Source organism: Falco naumanni, chromosome 7 (assembly GCF_017639655.2).
Source record: "Falco naumanni isolate bFalNau1 chromosome 7, bFalNau1.pat, whole genome shotgun sequence".
Taxonomy (NCBI): Eukaryota; Metazoa; Chordata; class Aves; order Falconiformes; family Falconidae; genus Falco; species Falco naumanni.
The window spans coordinates 12,819,910-12,841,781 of record NC_054060.1 but is presented as its reverse complement, the minus strand read 5'-3'; the positions used below and the strand labels follow the sequence as shown (position 1 = coordinate 12,841,781).

Genomic DNA, 21,872 nt, shown 5'->3' with positions numbered 1-21,872 from the left:
TGACTATTAAATGGATTATCAGTGGAAAATGAGCACAATGGCTTATTAACTCTTATTTTATGAATGGAGACATTAAGTGTAATTTATAAACAAACACAGATGTGAAAAAGAGCATTGCATGAATTCATCTCTTTCCCCTGCCAAACTAAAAAGCTAAAAATACGTTTCTTTGGACAAAACCCTAGTTTGTTCTGAGGACAGAATGGGTGATACTGATACAGCCTCAGAGTATTTCCAAATAAAAGAAATCCCCTGAAGAATTTTAGCTGTTAGGCATCAATCAGCCTCTGTCTGTCTCATTTTCAGGGTGGAAGTCTGGCTCAGAGACTTTCCCATTGACTTTTTGTGGGTCAGAAATTTATCTTTCTTTTTTAGTGTAGATTCTGCCCACCCCTCCAAGTACAGCAGAATAAATTCCTGGAGAAAAATCTGGACTACGGGCAGAAGTGTTCCTGTCTTCCAGCAGCTTCAACACAGCACCTATGCCCTGTGCTCTCAAGACAAACCTTCACTGTGGAAGACCTCCCATTCTGTTGCACGGGGGTCCTGTCCTCAAGATGATCCACCATCAGTTTTAAACTCTTAAATGCAAAGTTGACATCCAGCTTTTAATGGAAAACATTCTGTAAATGATGTGGTTCCACAGATCTGCTCCAGACCACTTGCTATGCTCCCTGGACTGCAGCCGGGGATCTACTTGCCTAGCTGCTAAGAACACAGGTTTTGCTTGAAGAGTTTAGTACTCTCTCAAGAAGAGTCGGGGGGATGGGGAGAGAAAAAGAAATCTAATCAGCCGCCTGATATGCATCAAAACGAGTAGGTTCCCTGAACAGCAGTAATTAGCAATAAAAACATATTCCTAGGTTGTGCACCTTGATTTTGGGGCAGAAAACCAGCTGGAAAATCATGGAAAGAAGGGCAAGAATGGCCTTCAGGAGCTCAGTGAGTTCACACCCTGCCTTACGACAGGGTCAACTACAACTACAGTATTTGTGACTTGCATTTCCCTAACCTGTGTTTAAAAGCTACTGCTAATGAAGAACCCATTAATTCCTCTAAGAAAATATTCTAATGTTTAACTGTGTGGCCAAGCTGGTTGTGTTTCTTTATACTTCATCTGATTTTTTTCTATAAGGCAACAAAACTGCAAAAAGAACTTGTAAAATCTCTTCTTTTTACAAAGGCTTCTATAATCCTCATCTAAACCTCAGCTGGGCAGATCTGCAAGGACACTTGGAGGACAAGATCTTGAAAAAAGGGTGAAAGGCATTTGGCATTTTTCAAGTTTAATACAGTGTTTGTGGCAAACAGAAGTTTTGAGAAGTTCTCATGGAAATGTTTTAATAAGCTTATGTACAGACAGGCTACTAGAGACCCAATGGGTGTATACAGTCTTTGATCTTTTATTGTCAAGTTCCAATTCTGTACTAAACTACGTTTATTATATCATTTTGGTTTTACTCCAATTTGGGCAGACTGTGCCAAATGAATGCATAAGGCCAATGCCGTACCATTAAACAGTATCCACTCTTCACAGATAATGACTTTTGAATTAATGGGAATATTTTCAAAATCAGCTACCATTTGAGATGAGCATGAATGTCAGAACACAGCCCATTCTGAACTCAGCAACTTTTTGTGGAGGCATTGGTATCAAGACTCCGTAAGACACAAGGCATCACTGTGTACTTTGAAAGAGAGATTTTAAACATCTGAGGTAGGAGCTATGTCGGTAGGCTTTATGCTAAAAATGAAAATTACATTGCAGGTGTGAAGGCATCTGAAAAGCACAAGTATAAAGATCCCAAGGAGACTGCTTTCCCAACCTTTGGGGCATGCAGCCCAGACCTCTACAGATGACTACATGATCATATACATGTAATGCTACCTTTTACAGCTAAATCCTGCAAAGAAAAGAAAGAGGAAAAGGAAAGCTCCCACTCACCTACAGTCCTGCCTGGGTTTCGGGATGTACCCCGGGTAAGCACCCTCTGTGATCAGCTTGCACATCCTGCTGTCTCGGTCTGAGGGGAGCAGAGTGCTAGGTTTAACAAGCAGTCCAAGGCAGTGATCAAATGTGTTACGCTCTTCTGGTCCATCCTCCGTAAAGAAGCAATGTCCCAGTGCATCGTATCCCACAGCATCCTTCACCTACATGTACAAAATGAAGGTCGGTGTTCAGGCGTCATGCATCAGCCACTGCATAATAAGAAGTAACTGTACTGCAATGATGCATAGGAACCTCAGTACCCTCTTGAACTCGGGGTGTATAAGCAAAACCAAAAGCAAGATCATTCTTTGCTCTTAAGAGCTCATAGTCTAAGCAATAACTCCAACACTTAAATTTAATTAGAATTTGTCATCATCTAGGAAAAGCTCATTCCATTCTTGTTGGCCTGTGAAATCAAAGACTGTCTTAGCATGAGGCTGGAAAAAACACGGAGTGGGGGATGAATGGAGGATGTTAGATGTTCACATCTGGGCTCATTCATCTTCACATGGAGTTACATGAGCAGCTACATAAAATGCATCTGAAAAATGCAGCTGAGCTGAAAAAATATTTTTTCAGGCTATCAGAGAGGCGGCAAGTTGTTTTCCAGACAGGCTGGCTTGTTTTAGGTTTGACCTGATCTTTTTTCCAAGTTGCTGACAGAAGCTTTACTTGACCCTGGGACAAATCAGCTGGTGTTAATCAGTGCTGTTCTGGTTTTGGTTTGACTGTTGTTAACACTGGGACACGGTTGTGGTGGACAGAACATTACCCATCACCCCACTGACAGATCTGAGGAAACTATTTCATGAGCAGATACGTAAATTCAAAGCCTAAGGCTAGGACTGGCTGGGGAACCACAGCCCCCAGACAGACCAGGTCCAGCAAGTCAGTTGTTGGTGGATATGTCTGGGATATGGAAAATTAATTTCATCTCCATTGGCCAGGTGAAGAGCTGGCTTTCCTGGGCTCTTTCTTTGCGCTTCCCATCAGCCATCACCCATCGACCACCTTGGACTTAGGAAACCTTCCTGGCAAAGGTTAGCCTGACACCAGCGCGTTCCTACAAATGCTTCAGATGAAACAGCAATTGCCAAGGGGAAAAAGACAATATTAAACTGGGTAGAAGACCTGTTCTTTATGGTGCTATTGAGACACCTGGACACTCCCGTGCCTGAATTACTTTTGTAAACAGGCCTGAGACTCATTCTTAAAGCAAGGAGCACCGATTTCAAATAAAATCCCAGGACTAGTGTTGAAATGATTACAAATATGTTTTCACATAAGAACACTTTGCTTGCCAAACCTATTACAAGCTTACATCTGCACACACATCTATTATGTATCATCCATGCTCTCCAGTGTAAATACTCAAATCTCCGAACACAAGTCACCACAGTAAATTAAACAGAGCCTAAATGACCTGCAAAGGGGTGCATTCCTTTGAGCTACCTTTACTGAAATTTACTGCTACCTTCCCTGATCTAATTAGATGATAGCTTTTGCAAGGTTTAGGCTTCTTTATTTAGGTGTAAAACATATGTCATTAGACTGAACTGTCTCCTCTTGGAAGAGGGGGGCAAATGTTTATGCCATATATTTCAGGAGAGTGAACTATCCTCAGAAGTTTTCCAACATGTGGAAGAAGTCTTTTAAATACAGAGATGTCAGAACTGCACAGAAACTGCCACTGAAACCCATTAACTTTCTTTCACCCAACAGTAATACTTAGAATACACATGAGCAATGGTGCTGTGACATTTAGACGACCAAAACAGTTTCCCTAGAGAAATGCTAGCCACTTGGTAGGGCCATTCATCTTTCCAGCCCGCACAGCACTGCACCAGGACTGAGACATCAACCCCTGTAGTGACCAGACTTCAGCCAGGGCAAAGCCCACCTCTGTGCATGGGGAGTAACATCGCAGGGGAACGCATCTCCCAGCACGGTGAGAAAGGAGTGAAGCAGAAAGAGCAGTGTGCACTGGCAGAGGGGTTCAGAGCCAGCAAATGCCCATCGTTCTAATTCATCCCTGAAAGCCCACAGAACAACGTGGAGTTACCAGCCAGGGACCTGGTCCCTAGTGCATTTGTCACCCTTTGCCTGATTAATTACTTTCCCTGTACCGCACCTCTCGGTCAGCTCTGTCTTGGTTTCCTGCACAAGCCCAGTACTGAAATACTTGGATAGCAAACAAGATGCTTGTTCCAAAATCACTTTTCCAATGGGTTTGATTTTTTTATTTGATAAAAACCTTCTCAATAGTTCATAATCTTACTGTAACCGTGACTAATCTATGGCCTTCATGGTAAAGCAGTCGCTATGTAGTGTATCTGTATTAGTAAAAGCAGATACCGCTGAAGCAGTTAGATAGCACAGCCTCTTACTCCATGAAGCAGACCTCTCCCCTGGATTCTGCCAAACTGTTTATTGACCTCCATTTAATTTCCCTCCCCAATGGCTGCTTCTATTTTAGCTTGCACACTGGGATCCAGTGGAGAGTGTGGGAATTGGAGCAAAGTTGCATCCCTGGGACTGCAGTGGCGTAACTAGGTGGTTTTATGGCCAATATATTAAAGCAAATATTGGGTAATTATTGCATTTTCAAACAATAATTATGGTGAGAAAAGAATTTCTACATATTTGTTTCCAGAAGGACCCTCTGTGCCTTGCAGTGAATATGAATTTGCAGATAAGCGCAGAACAGCCCATCAATGGAAATGAGCTAAGGCTGCGATAGTGACTTCCAGTACACTGACAGACCCACAGAAAAAACACTTCTGTCTTCAGGAATGACTGGACATTCTTTTCTCCTAGTGTTTTCAGTATGAGTATCTCTGAAGTGAGATGAAGTGACATGAGAAAAGTGATAGCAAAGCAAGCAAGGAAGCCTGTATGGAAATTACCAGCCTGCTTTAATGACAGTTAAAAATAACTGATATCCCTCTCCTACCTGTTAAAGCATTTGCCCAGGTACTCAACCACAGGCATGCAAGAGGTCCCTCTGAAATCAGTGGCTTAATGTTAAGGACATCACTAACTGCTGTGCTATGCTGAGGTTTAATAGCTCCACTAGATTTTTTGTATGACTTTCCGAAGTGTGGTTTGTAACACATCACCAAGGCAAATTCTCCCTCAGCAAAGTATGCTGTGGATCTACCTGATCTCAGAGGGAATGAATGGAGGAAGACGGAGCTCACCTCTGCGTGCACAAATGGTGTTCATGCATGTGGAAACAAGTAGTGTTGCCCAAGCGAGAAGATAATAGGAAACTAGGAAACGTATAGAGTAACTATTGCAATCACTGGAAACCATGTGGGTGTCTGTGAATATATCTGGGGCAGAAGTAAGAGGAGAGGAAGGAAATGAAGAGTCAGAAAGCAGATGAGGAGATTGTGGTGAGATCACCTGAGAATCAAGGCATGGACCTGCTGGTTGCAGATGTCTATCACACAACATTTAAGTGATGCAACCTGCAGAGCATGTTGTCTGTGATGCAACTGAACAAACTTGGTCAGATTGTGCTGTTTCACTGGGACTTTCTTTTCAGCTGTCAGCAACATTTATACAGTTAAAATAAAACAAAGGTAAAAGTGTTATGACTAGAGTGTAGTATTCACACATTTTGATAAACTATAATCAACAGGGATTAAATTTGTGACTAACGTTTCAGATTATACATCTTAATTTCTAAGATTTCTCTCGGGTGCCTTATGATGGAGGCAATGCACGGTCATTTAGGGAATTGTGGCTGTTGAGTAACAGCAAGAGACTCAAACTGCTTTCATCAGCTACATCATACTGTCTTGGCTGGAAAAACCTGAGCACATGCATCCCTGTGCCATGGATTCCCCACAACACAGTTACCATTTGGGGAAAGCACAAAAGCCAGAACTGTTTCCAAACGCTCTATATGAACCCATCTGTCTGACTTGTAAGAAAAATGCCAGGCTCTGGGTATGTGGTTTGGCAAGTATTAATCAATAGGGAATGAAGATCTCACGTTAGATCCAGAAGCAGAGCTTTAGCTGCTCTGCAGCTCACCCACAGCTGGGCAGCCCCTGTGCAGCCGGAGGATGTGTTTGTGGCACCACTGGTCCCAGCCCACAGTGGTGTGGGCAAATGAATCCTCAGCGCTGCCCTCCCACTCCCCACACCAACCGCAGGCTGCGACAGGCAGCTTCAAACTGGGAAGATGCCATATGACCCTGAATGCCTTAAATAATCTATATAGCAGAACATCTTTTTCCTTCAGAAGCTGCCTTCACTTGGTAGGTTTTTAGGATCATGTTATAAACTTAGATGCATAGAGGTCAACCCCCAAACCTCAGATTCATAAATAGCAGATAAAAGCCGCTCTGCTTCTGGAGCTGCAATTTCAATGCCCTCTCTTCAACTTCTGTGCGTTTTAATTATGCCTGTGACCTTCCCTTCCAAGGCTGCCAGTTTTGGGGGTTGTAGCCTGCAGTCTTTGCCCAAAGGAATACTGTAAGACCAAGGCTTCCATGAGCTAAAGTCAGTGAAGGAGGAAGCATTCATCAGCAAGTAAAGAAATACAGAAATAGAAAATAGAAATATACAGAAAATAAATTCTTACAGGCTCCTACAATGAGACGGTACAGTAACTTTACAACAGTGGTATGGATATGAACTCCTAACGCGCAGTGACCATCCAGATTACAACTGCCAATGATATGTCTTCTCTTAAAACTCTGTTATATATGGTAGCAGGGCTCTTGACTGTACAAATGCTCCTCTTCAGGGCTCTGAAACACATCTTTCCTTTTGGAATATGCTGCTGTCTCACTGAACGGGTATGAGTCCTTTGCCTACAGAAATCTTGTCATTTTAAGACTTCATATGTGAGCTGATGCTTGGGGAAAAGTTTGGTCAAACCTTACGTTTATTTCACACCTTTAGCGGCTCTGCTTTTGGGATAGGTTTCTGCCCATTTCCTGAATATGAGTAGGAAGAAGCTATCAAAGGTGGGATAAGAGTGAGGAAAGCCTTTTGGTGCTGTGTGCCAGTCTCCAGGATGCTCAGTAAGGTAGCATTGTTTTCCCTCTGCATCCTTACCCCAAAGAAGAAGGTGGCACCCCTACATCTGGAGAGAATCTGAATGTGTTCTTACCATCTCTGGTGTCCTGTAACTTGTCTGGCAAGCACAGGTCATTCTATAGAATTACCCTAAAAGATTTCTTCTTTCAGAGGGCAACTCCAACAAATGAGAGTTCTGTGAGTGCTTAACGTTGTGAATGGCACTGCAATCACAAACTTTTATTACATTACAGGAAAGATGAAGCACGCTTAAACCTTCTGATTATCCTCTTTAAATAGCAAGCTCTCCGTCTATAGATAGACTCAACTACTCATTAGAGATGGGCTGGCCCGCAGACGTTGCTGCACACAGACAGAAGCTCTGCCTGCTCTGAGTCAGCACAGCCTGCAGTGCCACACTGGCCTCCTCCGTTTTAATGTGGGTTGAAATACACCTGGAATATATATCCACGTCAGGAAAAGCCAGACGCTAGCTCTAACAATAAAACACATCGTCCTGCAATAATTAAGTTGTATTAATGCTATGAGGAAATTTTTTGACTGGTGCCTTGATTGCTGAGGTAGACTCCAGGGATTCTTACCAGCAAACCGTTGGATCCATGGACTGTGACACAGCGGGAGAAGGTATGGTGAATGGAGACATCCTTCACGTACGTTGGAGGGTTGTAGCCTCCTTTCTCATCCACATCTCCAGCCATATGGAAATGAATTGGGTAATGCCCCATTGTCTGCTGGCCCATATATTTCAGTTCTAGACCTTCAATGTGGGTAGCCTTAAAATCAAGACCAATCTGGAGAACAATAAAACATCAGTCAAGAAACACAAAAGACTGTCGAGGGTAAGAAGGAGGGGGGAATACAGGAATAGGAAGGGTTGCACTGTATCTGCTAGGGAGATTTACCACGTGGAAGGGAGTATATGGCTGCAGGGTGAGAGAAAGAGTGTCATGGTGGCTAAGGGGATTATCTTTGATGCCCCCACTGCTGCCATTGCTATATTTAACTTAATTTTAGAAGGAAAACTATTCGCATTTAATGTTTTCTGTAAGCTTCAGTCAGCTGAGCTCAAATCGAACTCCCTGGGCTGAGCACCACTAGAATCTGGGGAAAACTGGGATCGGAATGTGGGGACAATACCTTGGGTGGGTTAAGAACCAGCCTGGCTGGCTGAGCAATGTCTGCAGGGCCGTGAGGAGCACTTCAAAGGCAAGGGGCAGGCGGCAGCAGCGGGGTGGATCTGCTGTACTGCGGGGAGAGGCTGTTTGCTCAGTGGGTGACGTGAGGGGGTTTTCCCTTGTGCATCCTGGCTCCCTTGGTATGTGAAGGTGTGGCTGGGAGGAGGAAAGTGCAAGGAGAGGGCTCCAGCCCTACCTTGATGTGTCCCCCAAAGGTGTCGAAATCAAAGAAGGAGCATAACTTGCTGCTGTACTCATAGCACTGCCCTTCCATCTCACCCATCACCACAACGTTGCGGCTCAGCAGCCCCACTTCTGCCCGCATGTCAACGCCGTCAATGACTTCGCCAATGTGGAGGTATGTCGCTTTCCCTAAAAGAGCAAGATCCAGTTTCAGGGTTACTCTGCCAATGCTGCTGGTTTCCCCTTGTGCTTCCTGTGGTGGTGTTGGCATGATAATGGAGTTATTGAATCAGCAAAAACTGTTGGCTGACTCCTCAAAGGAGGGAAGGCTGGAGTACAGGTGTCACCCAAGGTCTTGCTGAGATATTTGCAACAGAGGAAGTGGGATTTTTGGTCTGAAGTTGCTTCATTGAGCCAGGGAGTTAAACCAACAGTCTGTTAGACAAAACATAGTTCCTGCCTTGAAAAGGGACCGTGATCTTTCAAGATCTTTTTACTTTGGATCACAGTCAGTCATGTATGAACATCCAATGTAAAGAAATCTGATGACGCAGCTACTGAACAGTCCAGATCCCCAAGGTTAGGGCAGCACTTCCTACAGTGAGGCACTGGGTGCTGCTTAGATCCCACAGCACTATTCAGGGGCGAGCATCAGCGTGATGCTGCTAGCGCTGTGGCTGTTAACCTAAGCAAGGAGAGGGCTGGGCAGAAAGCCTTGCGGCAATTGTGGCTTGGGACAATTGCAACCCCTCATCCAGCTTGTGGGATGCAAACCCTCCTGCTCCCTGCCCTCCCAAACCTCTCAATGTTAGATCCACCTGCATGTCTCCAATTTACTTTCAACACTTCCCTCTGCCCTGGTGTAGTCAGAGTCGATGGGAACTTCCATCTGCCCCAGGTCACATCTCCCTTTGCCAGGCCAAAGTTACTCGTAACATCCTCCTCACACACACCTGGCTCCACGGAGGGGTTAAAAGCACAAAAGGCTTTCCCATGCCTGAGCAGAAAGGGCTGAAGTTCAGGCAGTGCGGATGTCTAGAAAGCAAAATCATCTCTTTGCTGTAATCTCATTCAAACATATTCATATTCCCTCCTTCCTTCCGCAGCTTTCTGCAGAGAATGCAGTTGGGAAAAGGTTCATCTTACTGACTACATTCTGTATTATTCCAGTAAAAATAAGTAATAAACTCTTTAAGTAAACACTGAACTTTAAGGAATGCCACACTTGCCTGTATTTAATTTCAATGGAATCGTTCAAATCCGTAATTAGAAACAAATGGAAAGCCTGAAGCCTGGATATCGCTGCGAAGCACTTCATGCTTAAGCAGAGGTGCCAAGTTGAGGGGAGGATTTTGAACATTAAAACAGTCTTGTTTTTAATCAAAACATGATGCTCTGACTTTATAACAAAGATAAGCAAACACCATTCACTCCCTCTTCTGCAGCTGGGAGTAGTGTAGTTTGATGGTGATACTGGGATTTGGGAAGGGTGAGTGCTCCGCCTTGCTCCGAGACAGCTGTGCTTGCGGGGTGGGTTCGCACCACCACACGTGCCTTCTGCCCCAGCACCTCCGCCTTCAAAATAACATGATCACGTGAAAAAAAAACACCTCTCTATGAACTAGAGCAGCAATGATGGCAGAACAGGTGGACACAGCTTTTTGGCTGTGGTGGAAGATGAGGCTCCTCTGAGCTCCACACGCAGCCCTAGGAACTGGGGGCTGCAAGGGGCCACAGGTTTGCACCTCACCCACTTTTGCAGTTGCCTGCCTAGAAAGTCCTGGTCTTCCCTGTGTTGTTGCTCTGAAGCCAGTGAACCTCATCAGATGTGTGGTCAAAACTAGACCCAGCCCCTCCAAAAAGCAGCTTCGCTTCCCTTAGTCACATACATTTAAAAAGTTGCTGCGGTGAGTGTCCTCCACACGAGGGTACTCTGTGCTGGACCCTTGAGAGAGGCTGTTAAGGAGAACAGCCTGTCACACAAAACTGTTTTTAAGCTGTTATTTTTAAGTTTCCCCCAGAGCTGACCTTTCCTTGATTTACTGAAATGCAGGAAGAAGTTCAGATAACCATAAGAACATCCTATATGAAGCCACATCTCCAGGATTTGTGGCAGTGAAATTAGATAGGCAGTTTTGTTATTCATGTGCTGAGCTCTAGAATAATAAATGTCATGCTTGCACGTATTTAATTTAATTTAACACCAGTCCAGACATGCAAAATAGGGTAAGCACTGACAGAAATGTTAAATACAGACTAACCGGTTTCTAAATATAACTTCTTGGGTGCATGTTTTTCACTTTGTGCTTTTGCTGACTTGACTTGTTTGGAGATAAAAGGAGAGATGGAAAACAATTCCCTTCCAACGTAAAAGTGGATTTTGAATAATAGCTCCTTTAACAGAGTTTTGAAAAACAAACCTCTCCTAAGGCAGCTAGAAATTCAGGCTCCCCATGGCAATAGGGCTGTGCTCCTGAAACAGCTTGTGGCAGACAGACCCTGGCACGGGAGTCCTCAGGTGCTGTAAATACCTGCTGGGATCCAGCACTCTGGTACCGGCCACTTGCCATGGGGCTGGGAGCACCACGATGTGCATTTATAGACACGTGGCACTTCCAGGGAGCCGCTGGGGCATGTTTAGTGACAGACATGAAAAAACCCACAACAAAAGAGGCTGCTCGGTGGCGAGTTTAGGGAGTGCACACAGGGATGGGAGCATCTCACTCTGCAGAGCTACAAATTTGAAGTCAGGCTGCTGTTCACAGCCAGCACATGGAGCCTTCCCAGCGAGCAGCCACGATCCCTGAGACCCCGAGCACTGGCCATGGGCAACCCCCAGCCAGGGGTTTGCAAATTGGCACTGAAGTGGTTTGATACTACGAAGGCAACACTGCGCTTTGAATGTGGGAGGAATGTGTCTGCTGCTTCAGCATCAAAGCTGATGTCTGCGATTGCCCAACTGCTAGTAAACCCAGGGGTCACTGATTCACCGTTTCCTCCTTTGGGCTTGGTCCTGCCGCAGCCCTCACGGACAGATGTTGTCCCGCCAGCAAGCCAGGCTTGTGCCATGGTATAATCTAAACCAAACAAAGCCTTGCAGTGACACAGATTACATCTCCCCACAACGGGCCTGTGTGACAGGCTAGGAAAAACGCCCCGAGTTTGCTGCTGTATTTGTCATACCAGTGCCTCCAGTTAGCAAAATGTAAATTCACAGGGAACAGCTGTAATGTGTGGGCTTGCCTGGCAGAAGTTTTGATTCAACAAGATATGAGCATATTTCCATGCTTATTACTTGACAGTGATTATTAAAGTTGCCAGTTGTTGGTAAGGACAAGGTAATTATTAAAAGAAAGTATGCCTTAAAATAAACATAGATGATGCACTCATCAAGGGCATGCTTATGTCAACAAAGCAATTCAAAGGAGAGTCTCTCTAAACTGTACAAAGCTCCAGAAAAACCTGCCATACTTGAACCTAGCCATAAAACCTGGGTCTCAGGCCTTATCAGACCTAGGGAGGTGGAATTTTAAAACTATTTCAGCTGCTACAGATGTGGAAGAGTGCTCAGCTCTGGCGAGTTACACAGATGTCTCTGAAATCCCGCCCAGGTACACTCATGCATTCCTAGAAGTGTTGGCTCTAAACGACACAAAGTGCTAAATCTCGCTTTCAGAAGTGAAACAGGTACTTGAAGGTCTGGGTTTGGTGAAGGTAAAAGTGGAGCTAAGATGCTCCTGGAATTTTTTTTTTTTCTCTAAGGAGTCTTTTATTCTCCTTTGGGCTCTCTAAGGCTATGACCTTCTCTCTCATGGTCTTTTAAAGTTTCCTAAACAAGAGTTTTTAAAGGAAATGCTAAACACCAGCTTGTCTGTTCAACCCATGTAACCCAGTGACAGTCAATCCTTCAGGCAGTCTTTAAAATCAGTGCAACTCATTGTAGGTGCCAGCCCAGACCTCTGTCAGATTTAACATTTTTGCCAAATATTTGTCATCACTGGTGGTGATGCCCCTATTGCTTATATTTACTAACCAACAAATGTTCACACCAGCATCCTGTCAAATCCTCATTATTCTGAATTATCTCAATGGGGTTTGCTATTGCATCCCTAAGCCACAAGCCTGTAATGTAACACAGCATGGTTTGGGTGAGCTAACCAGCTTCTCGAGTCATACAGTACAACCTGATGTCTTAATGAATAAATATTCCTCAAATTCATAAGTTTTACGTGGAAAATTAAGTTGCCAGTAGAAAGACATACAGCAGAAGGGATGAAATTCTGTAAGGAGTTCAGAGCTAACTAAGCCTTCTTGGGACAGTTTCCTGCTGGGCAACTCATTCCTATTACAGCCTTTTGTTCCTTTTCTCCTTCAAGATCCTGCATGGTGTCCCACAAAAGTCAGAAATACACCCTCTATTGCAGGAGCATGAAAAGCCTTGAGTTCACGTGGACATTAGTAAGTGTATGCTCAAATTCCCTGTTGGACCAAAGCCCCTGTAGCTCTCTGGTTTCAAGGCTGAAATGAGCGGATTTTACTGTTGCCAACAGGGGTGACAGGAGGATTGATGTGGACCTAGGGCAGCGTATCTGCTCATGCTGGCTTTAACCAGGCACTGAGAGGTCTCTGCGAGGTCTGTTAGTGTTTTATCCCAACGGCAGGGTCCCACCTCATGCTCCCTTTCTGCAGCAGCTACTTGGCAATCTACTGACATACTTCTGCAAATGCCAGGTTTTCCCTCCCTGACCTTCCGGGTTTTCCCTCACCTTATCCTGACATGTAAGTTCTTGCAGCTGGGATGGGAAGATTAGGCAGGTCTGGTGGACAAACAGAGCAAAACGTTACTTAAATCAGACTCAGGCTCTTCTGAACCTCTGCGCAAGCCTGAATCTGTTTCTGGCAATTGTGCTTCCAGGCAATGCCCAGAGGCAGAAGAGCGAGCTCCCAAAGGCTGTTAGAACGGGCCATTTCTGAACATTTCCCACCCAGTCCTCAAAGTCCTCAAGCACCAAGGTGGCTGTAAGCTGCAGGGGTGGCTTCTGTGAGAAGCTGCCAGAAGGTTCGCCCAATGCCCGATGGAGCCACACCAGCTGGCTCCTCGATGGACCCGCTGCTGGCCACAGCTGAATGGTAATAAATTGCACTGATTTCCCCACGCTGAGCCTGTTTTGCCGGCGACGGTAACTGCCGAGCGATCTCCCTGTCCCCACCTCGGCCAGGAGCCCCTCGTCATGTTTTCTCTCCCCTGCCCGGTTGACGAGGAGAGATCGAGTGGCTCCGGTGGGCACTGGGCGTCCAGCCAGGGTCACCCCACCACACTTAAAAAAAGAGCTTCTGGCAAAATCCAGCCAGAATGATGCCAACTTCTAAACAGAACACCACAGATCTCTAAAAGTATCTGTATGTTGATAGTGGAGTGACTTCTGCCACCCTTACAGCACAAGATGAATGCTGACTGTGAAGTTGTTAGGCAACTACGTATTTACATTTTTAATTCAAAGTTCTCTGCATGAACAAGATCACAGTAAACTCCATATCTCTCTAGTATTTGCAACCCAATAAGCAGGATTTAAGATATGTGTGCTCGTAACCATAGATGCACCAGTATGTGGGATAACTGCAGTAATTATGCCAGGCACAAATAGTTTTTTCATGCTTTATCAAGAGCATATAGGAGCACAAAAGAGCATTTCATCATTTTTGTTCCATGGTGAAACTTATCAGCATTAGTAGCAACTTCAGACAGAGCAACCAAGATGCAGATAAGACTTGTTTCCCAGGGAAACTAGACAAAATACTTGATCTTTCCTACTATCCAGTTCTATCATAACACCACAACCCTTCCTTCCTTCCTTCCTTCCTCCTCCCTCCCTCTGCCCTGCACCATTGTCCCTCCCCAAACCTTGTGAAGTTGGAAGATCAAACAGTTTTAATCTGTTCCCACAGAGAAAATAATCCAGGCACTAAAATGACAATTGAAAAGAAAAGTTAAACAAAGGAGGCAAGTGGAGAAAAAAAGTTCCATTCGAGTGAGCGACCATTTGACTGGGAGCAGGACCTGCAGAGCTGAGCCTTCATGTGAACCACACTTACTCATGGGAGCCGCAGTTTTGACGTTAGTGTAATTATATCAATAAAGGAGTGCACAAGGTCAGTACCTGGGTTCCCTCCCTTGCCTTCTACACTGAGATCTGCAGTAGTCCACAGTTAAGATGACTAAATCCTACTAAAATCCAATGGGAATTGAGTTTTGATGCTCTTAAGCTGTTTTGAAAAGACCAGCCTCTAATCAATCCATTTCTAGCAAGTAAAGAAATATGAGGTTTCAGCAAGAAGTATCAAATATAAAGAGGACATGAGCTAACTAATGAGTTTGACTTATGTGGCACAACATGCTAAACCATGTTTATTAAAATATTATTAAATTACTAGAGCATCAATTATAATTAAACGTTAGTATGCCAAGCGGCTGCCACACCACAGTGTCTGTCCACAAAGCAGAGGTTTTCTGCCTCTTTTTTTAAGCAAAGAGGCTCTTAAGTAGTTCAGACCTGACATCTAGATTTCATTTAAAAAAAAAAACAAACAAAACAGAAAGGAAAAAAGTAAAGATTGAAAGGGAAACAAACCACCACAGGTAGGAATGGTTTTATCATTTGTCTTTCAAAGGGCAGACTTCTGGAGTTCTCAGCTGCTAACTAAACCTCTTAGGAAAATGAAGCCATTCCACTTATTACCAGTGACATCCCTCTGAGACCCTGCATAGAAATGTATCTGTGTGGAAGTGTTTTCTCAGGAGAAAAGCAATCTTGCCTATCTCACATAGCAAAAGGCAGGCAGACATTTATGATGAATGTCTTCTGCATGCAATTAAGAGCCTAATGTGGCCACAAGCACCGGCTGTGCAGGGGCCGCTCACCTGTGCTAAGGCTGGGGCCAGCCCGCTGCTCGCCAACTATTTTTATGTGCTTGCTCTCTGCTGGCCGCTCTCCCTCCACACAGTGTTTGATGAGCCGCTGGGACAAATAAAGCCCTATTTAACAGAAGCCTCACAGGTGAAATTAATTGAATCCCAGTAAGTTTCACCAAAGCCAGTGCCTGATCACGGGACGGTGGGTTTGTATGTACGTACCCGCGCACTGGCAGGTTTCAGTGCGAGGCGAGTGCCCACTGTGGTGGTGTTTGCCTCCACCAGCAATGGTCGCACCTCGAAGCCCACCGCTGCGGTGCTGCTGCCCCCCTGGCTGGCAGGAGTGTGCAGGCAGGGCTGCAGGCAGCTGCAGGCATGGTGGAGGGGAGGAGGCAGGGAGGGCACCCATCTCCTGGCTCATTAGTGCTCCTTATCCTGGCTAATTGCATGTCATGGCACAGGGCAATGGGTGAAGTTACACCTTGGCCAGGAATAGAGCAGATCAGGGACCACCTGGCTCCCAAAGGCAGGGGACATCTCAGCTATGCCCAGGTTTTATTTCATCTAGATTGAATTTAGAAACAGGCAGACAATTTCATTTTCTAGTGTGGATGTGCTTTCCTTACAAGAAAGTTGGATGTGATTTTTATTACTGGACTAGATTTTGCCTTGATTTATATAATCAGTGAAATCCCATTGACGTCAATGGAGTTGCCTGGATATAAGTAAGGGCAGATTTTGGCCTTGGTGTTCATCTCAATTGTGGTAATAAAAGGAATGTCCTAATTCTCCTAAAGAGTAATGGGAGACCAAGAGCACAATTACTTTAACAAGTGTTTCCACTGTTTCTTTATTTGAAATTTACATTAATGTTTTTTGTTGGTTTTAACTCTTTATTCATTTCCTTAAACTAACTTAGTTGCCATTGTTGTAGAAGATAAATGTAATTACATGAATTTCCCAGATCAATTAGATTATGGGAAACCTAAGAGAAATATTCCTACGTCATCTTTATTTTTACTGACTATCTTCCAAGATCATCTCTATGATGTGACTTGTTTCATACTAGTCTGGTACGGTTTTTTCCAATAGCTCAAAATTTTCTCAGGAAAAATATTCGCTTGGAAATGTGTCTTCTTTGAAAGTACTACTCATTTCAAGTCATAAGACTATGATACATTCAAACTGTGAATAACATTTTTCTTGGCTTGATGAGCATCTCTCTTTTGAGCCACCCAACAATGAATGGCTAGAGCTCTGTGAGGAAGCAGTTGCCAAAGGAAGAATATTCGTACCTTCCAGAAGATGTTGCATCAGAGATAATGGTGAAGTAGTTCATTTCACAGAACTGAGCTAACTCCCTGGTGCATTGGATGTTCCAAGTACTCTCATGGTTTCTGAGAAAGATCTTACTGTAAATGCAGGCGAAACCTCTGCCTAAAGCAATTGCCAATGTGTAAGGAGAAGGTAATGTAACGTGCTTGTTTACCACCAGGCATATGCTGCCTTGGAAATGCAGCCTCAGTTACTACATACTTTTTATTGTAAAATAACTTTGCTTTTGTAAACTATAAAAGTTAAGAAATCCTCATCTATTCACAGAAGAGGCAGTTCATGCAGTATTGCTCTGCTTATCAGTGTGCCAAAATACAGATCTAAAAGGGAAAGATTACTTCACAGACTCAAGTGGAGATGCAAATCTCCCACGCTGGATTTCATTTTTATGCTGGTATCAGTAATAATCTGTGCTTCATCACAGCTACGCTACTTAATTGGACTTAGTCTCTGAAGGCCACTTTACTATCATTGGACTGCAACATCTTTTCATCAAAAGCAATTTGGTTTGGATTCGAGCTAGTCATCTTCAAGAGACAAATGCTGTGGCTCTGCAAAGGTTCCTGCTCCTCCTGCTCAGACCAACCCATGCAGCACCCGACCAACCCCCATGCTGTGGCTCAGGACAGCTCACTGGCCACATGACTCCAGAAATGTTTGAAGAACACATCATCTCTACGCAATGCCGTCTAGAGACACAGTAAACGAGAAACAGTAGCTTCAGTGGCACAATACAGTGCTTCTAAAATGTGAAATTACAGTTCTTATTAAATAACTTCCTTAGGAAAATAGCCAGCTGGACATTACTTCCTAGCCTTATAGTCTCTCATGGTCTGCTCCTGCCCCAGCTCACTCTTCAGATCAGCTGTGTTCACCTCCTGCTTTCTAGGAGATGATGCATTTCCAAATACAGTTACACAAATTGAACATTTCAAATACACCACCTGTGTTTGTCTCTCTTAAATAAACACATCCACTCAGTATGTGACTCGGGGACAAAAAATGGTGTCAGCTACGAAAAGGGAAGGCAGAAAGGAACGAGAATCAAGTTAGCTGGCTTTCAAGCACAGAAGGCATACGTTTCCCAAAAACATCTGAAAACTAGCCGTCTGACTCTGGCGTCTTCCAGCTCTGCAATTCTTAATGGAGTCACCTCAGCACGAATGACAGAACTGGTGACCTGCAACACCAGCACAACAAGCTGAAGCACCTTACCTGCCACCTTGACCTGGGTGGGTCTGCAGGCTCTGCACGGCAGTACCTCGAACTCCTCCGCCTGGTACATGGAGTAGTCAGTGCTTGCAACCACCAGCCTGTCTCCAGGTTTCCATGAGCTCACATCATCCACCAGATTCAGGACCGTGCTGTTCACATTGGTGTCAATGGTTACCGTAAGCTTTGGTTTTACTGAAAAGCCAAAATGGAAGGGTGGAGAATTCAGTTAATCTTATCATAAAATGCATGCTATTTTTTAATATTTTTTTTTTGGTGCCTGGAACGCCATCAAAAATGATGATTTCCTCATGCAACAAAAAAACCCCCCAGTTAACTCTTCCAAGCATGCTTTTTACTGGCTTTGGCTTGGAAAGCGAGCAAACAAGAAAGTGTTTTCCTTTAGTTGCAGGCAGGTGGATTTTCCACTCACCCCAGGACTAAATTTAAACGTAGCTTTTTGTGGCTCATTTTCACCACACCCACTTAGCAGCAGCACTTGTGGGCGCTGGGCACTGGTATTTACAGCAGCTAAGTGGTCTTTAAGGCAATGATTGTTTGTCTGCCACCTTTTCCCGAAGAATCCTAATGCCCTGGGTCATGACCAGCTTAGGGACAGCCGTGTTGGAATTAATAGCCACAAAATGAAGTATTGCTTTCAAAACCTGTTGCCTCCACACACTCCGATGGTCTAATCCTGCTTCATCGCAAAATGCTTTAGCAAAAGACAAGGTGTTCACAGGAAGGGACTTGCCAAGTATTTGCCATAGCCTTGCTGGGGTTTTGAGGCACCACCCTGCTGCTTCTGTTAGTGCTCAGGAATTTTTTCCCGAGATAAACCTTCAGCCGCTTTATCTGTGTTCACGTCAATAGCCCGGCTCAAGTTTTAGCTTGGGAAATTGCTCAGGTTGTTCTTACGCTGCACAAGAGCCAGTCCACCAGCAGACAGCATTTCTGCCTTTCCCTGCTCTGGTTCTCAAACACGGGGCACGTACCGGCTCTGCCGCAGAGGAACCGCACTCTGTAGTTGTGGCAGCCCTCGCCCGTCTGGTCCTTGCCATGGCACAGGAACATGTAATCGTGGCCGCTCTTGTAGAAAACCTCAGTTGTTAAATTAGCTCCATCAAGCGTCATTGCCTGGAATGAGAATAGTAATAAAAAACAGGTGATACCTTGAGGTGAAGAGGTTCCACCAAAACATTGATGCAATCGGAAGAAGCCTTTGCTTCATTTTGGGTGATGCACACCAGTTGTATAACAAAATGTTGTGACTGGTACGTGTGCTATCCAGCTGGCTCTCCAGCTGGTGCTCAAGCACAGCTATTTTGTCCACAAGATGCACAGATTATTGCTAGGTGGCATGCCTTTCTCCTCTATCTATATTAAGACCATGTGCTTTTTTGGGAGGAGTATTCTGAGCTTCACTAACATCTGCCTCGGTGCCCTAGATTTTCTCTTGCCATTGATTTGCAGGCAGATGAAAACACAGAGCAGAAATGCTTGCGCCCAAATGAACTCATGGTTTCAAGCGTCTTCACTGCACTCATTTCATCGCTTGTGGCTAGACTGTGTCTGAGCCTCACAGAAGAAAGAGGTAGGAATGCTATTTCTTCTTTGCATGCAGCAGTCCCTCTATGAAAAAAAATGGTGCAACACCCATTGTGCCAAAAGGAACAAGAAGAGGTGGCCTTTTCTCACATAAAAGTACCAGCCTGTAGAGCTGCCTTGAGAAAAAAAGGCTGTATCATGCCAAGAAGCAGGGCGATGTGCTCCTGCTGGGGCAATGTCACCCCTCAGGGTCATGTTAAATTTCACAGTCCGGCTCCATAGGTTGCAGTTCTCTTGACCCTTTCACAAAAGTGTGATGCATTGCATTGGGCAATCCAAGTATCACGCTCATTTTAACAAGGCATCAGGAGATAAGCCATCTTTCAATGAAGGGTCTGATCCTGATTGTCTCACTTACGCAGACCCTTCTCATTAATGCATACACCTCACTGCCATGTATAGGATTAGCACCGTCAGCTGAAGGAATGTGCCTCTGGCTGTGCTGCACTTCTGTTATTATCATCATATCTTCAATTTTCTTGTTTGCAGCCCGGCTGGAGCAGGCCAGCTGCTGTAAATCAGTGTAACTTTATGAAAGCAACCAGCAACACCAGATTACACTACCTGAGGATTTGCCCTAAGATCTGCAGGATAAACTAAAAAATGTTGCCTTGCTTTTAATATACATGGAAAAAAAGTAACTGTCATTTAACAGAAGAGAAAAAAGGTTTGTTTCTTGAAGAGAAGAGTGTCTTTCCCCCCCCCCCCCCCTCTTTTAATATGCATGCTAGAGGGGGCTGTATCATAGCAAACATCTGACCCTTGTTTTGAACTAAATTGTCACTTCTAATACATGTATATGGAAGCAGAAATGAATGTGGATTTGCTAAGACCTGGCAAAAAATTATAGGGCAGTTTTTTCCTTTCTGTTCAAGAGGACATTCTTTATAACCTGTAGCCCTGGAAACTTTCACTCATACTGTCAGCATTGCCGTTTACTTCAATAGCCACATTCTTGTGAATAAAGACAGCTCTGCTGGTTCAGAGTATGCATGAACCTTAGGTTCAGCCTCCCGCAGATACGAAGTATTTTATTGCCTTTTGCTAGGCAATGCTTCTGCTATAGTTGTTTTACCAGGTAGACATGACATACGCAAAAAACAAATCTTAGGTTTTTTGTGTGTGTGTCTTTAAGGAGGCTTTTGCAGTCTCAGGAAGGGTATACAATTTCTTCTCAGCATGCTGGCCTATTGGCATAACTATCATGTTTAGCTCCAAACAGAATTCAAACGTCTTTCCACGGAGAAAAAACTATTGACTCCATGAAATGGCTGCAAGCTCACTGATATTTTTGACAACGTACTACAGCTGGTAGTTTTACCATCTCATTACATTTTGTGATCAATTTTTTAGGTAGGGTCCATTCCAGGACCATTTAAAAACTTTGAAATTTTCATGTGTTTTTTCCTTTTAATCTTCCAGCAGGGAATCACATATTTCATGACGGCATCTGTGCTGTCCATGGCCCCATCTGTACTCCTTTTCGTGCCAGAAGCCAGAATTCACTGGTAGGAGCTCAATTCTATAAACTTTTGTCTCAGAATGGTACAAGATTGGATACCAGAGCTTGCTGGTTATGTATTACAGCAGTGAAATAATAGGTGTCTTTTAGTTAGAAACAGAAATTACTGACAATTACTTTGAGGTTCAGTGTCAGTCCAAAGTGGATGTGCCCCTCTAAAGCAAGTGGTAAGCTAGCCTACCTGGATGTCAATGGGTTGCCTACAGATTTTATCAGGATGAGCAGCTTTGAAGTCAGAAAGCTTCTCCACGTCCTTAGATCTCGCTTTATCAGGCTTCTCAAACCACTCTGTCCATTCTACATCTGGAGACAAGTGCAAACAAGAAAAGTCATTTGACAAAGCTTAACAAATGCAGCAAAAATGCATGAAGCATAATATGATCTCAGATATCATTCACAAATTTCTTCACTGATGACCTGATTCCTGCCTCTTCCTGCCAGCCTGTCAGCCGCTTTTAATGATGCCATGAAGTGTAATCAGCCAAGGGAGGGCAGAGTTATTAAAAGCTACGTAACTGGAGTATGCACTATGAGCATTATTAATAGCTATGGATTTTGGATCGGTGTCCTCCTTAGCTGCCTTCTCTGATCTTCAGATCAAGTTACGACCAGTTACTGTATGTTGTCTGAAACATGGACATGATGACTATGTAGTCAAAAGAAGTAAGAGGTTGTGTGTGATCTCTTAGATCATAAGAGATGGAATTTCACACCCAGTGCAGTAAAGGAAGAAGGATCCCAGTATTCAGAGAGTCCTGGAGACAATTGGAGAAAGAATCTCTGCGTATTCTTTACTTGGGTGAGTGGCGACGTAAACAGCAGCTAGCAAGCCCCCTCATCCCAAATGGAAAAGTATTTCAGTAAAACGGATGATTCACC

At 44.2% G+C, this 21,872-nt stretch overlaps 1 protein-coding gene across 4 annotated transcripts in view; it reads right to left on the bottom strand.

Moving 5' to 3' along the window:
* Nucleotides 1–21,872, bottom strand: part of LOC121091031 (cell migration inducing hyaluronidase 1) — a 114,782-nt gene that overhangs the window by 24,004 nt on the left and 68,906 nt on the right. For all 4 annotated transcript variants that reach the window (XM_040600177.1, XM_040600173.1, XM_040600175.1 and 1 more), the window contains 6 exons: nucleotides 21,175–21,296; nucleotides 18,859–19,000; nucleotides 17,867–18,058; nucleotides 8,420–8,595; nucleotides 7,630–7,839; nucleotides 1,946–2,151 (listed from right to left, as the gene is read on the bottom strand). In XM_040600177.1, coding sequence (XP_040456111.1) covers nucleotides 1,946–2,151; nucleotides 7,630–7,839; nucleotides 8,420–8,595; nucleotides 17,867–18,058; nucleotides 18,859–19,000; nucleotides 21,175–21,296 — 1,048 coding nt within the window. The remainder of the gene's footprint in view (nucleotides 1–1,945; nucleotides 2,152–7,629; nucleotides 7,840–8,419; nucleotides 8,596–17,866; nucleotides 18,059–18,858; nucleotides 19,001–21,174; nucleotides 21,297–21,872) is intronic.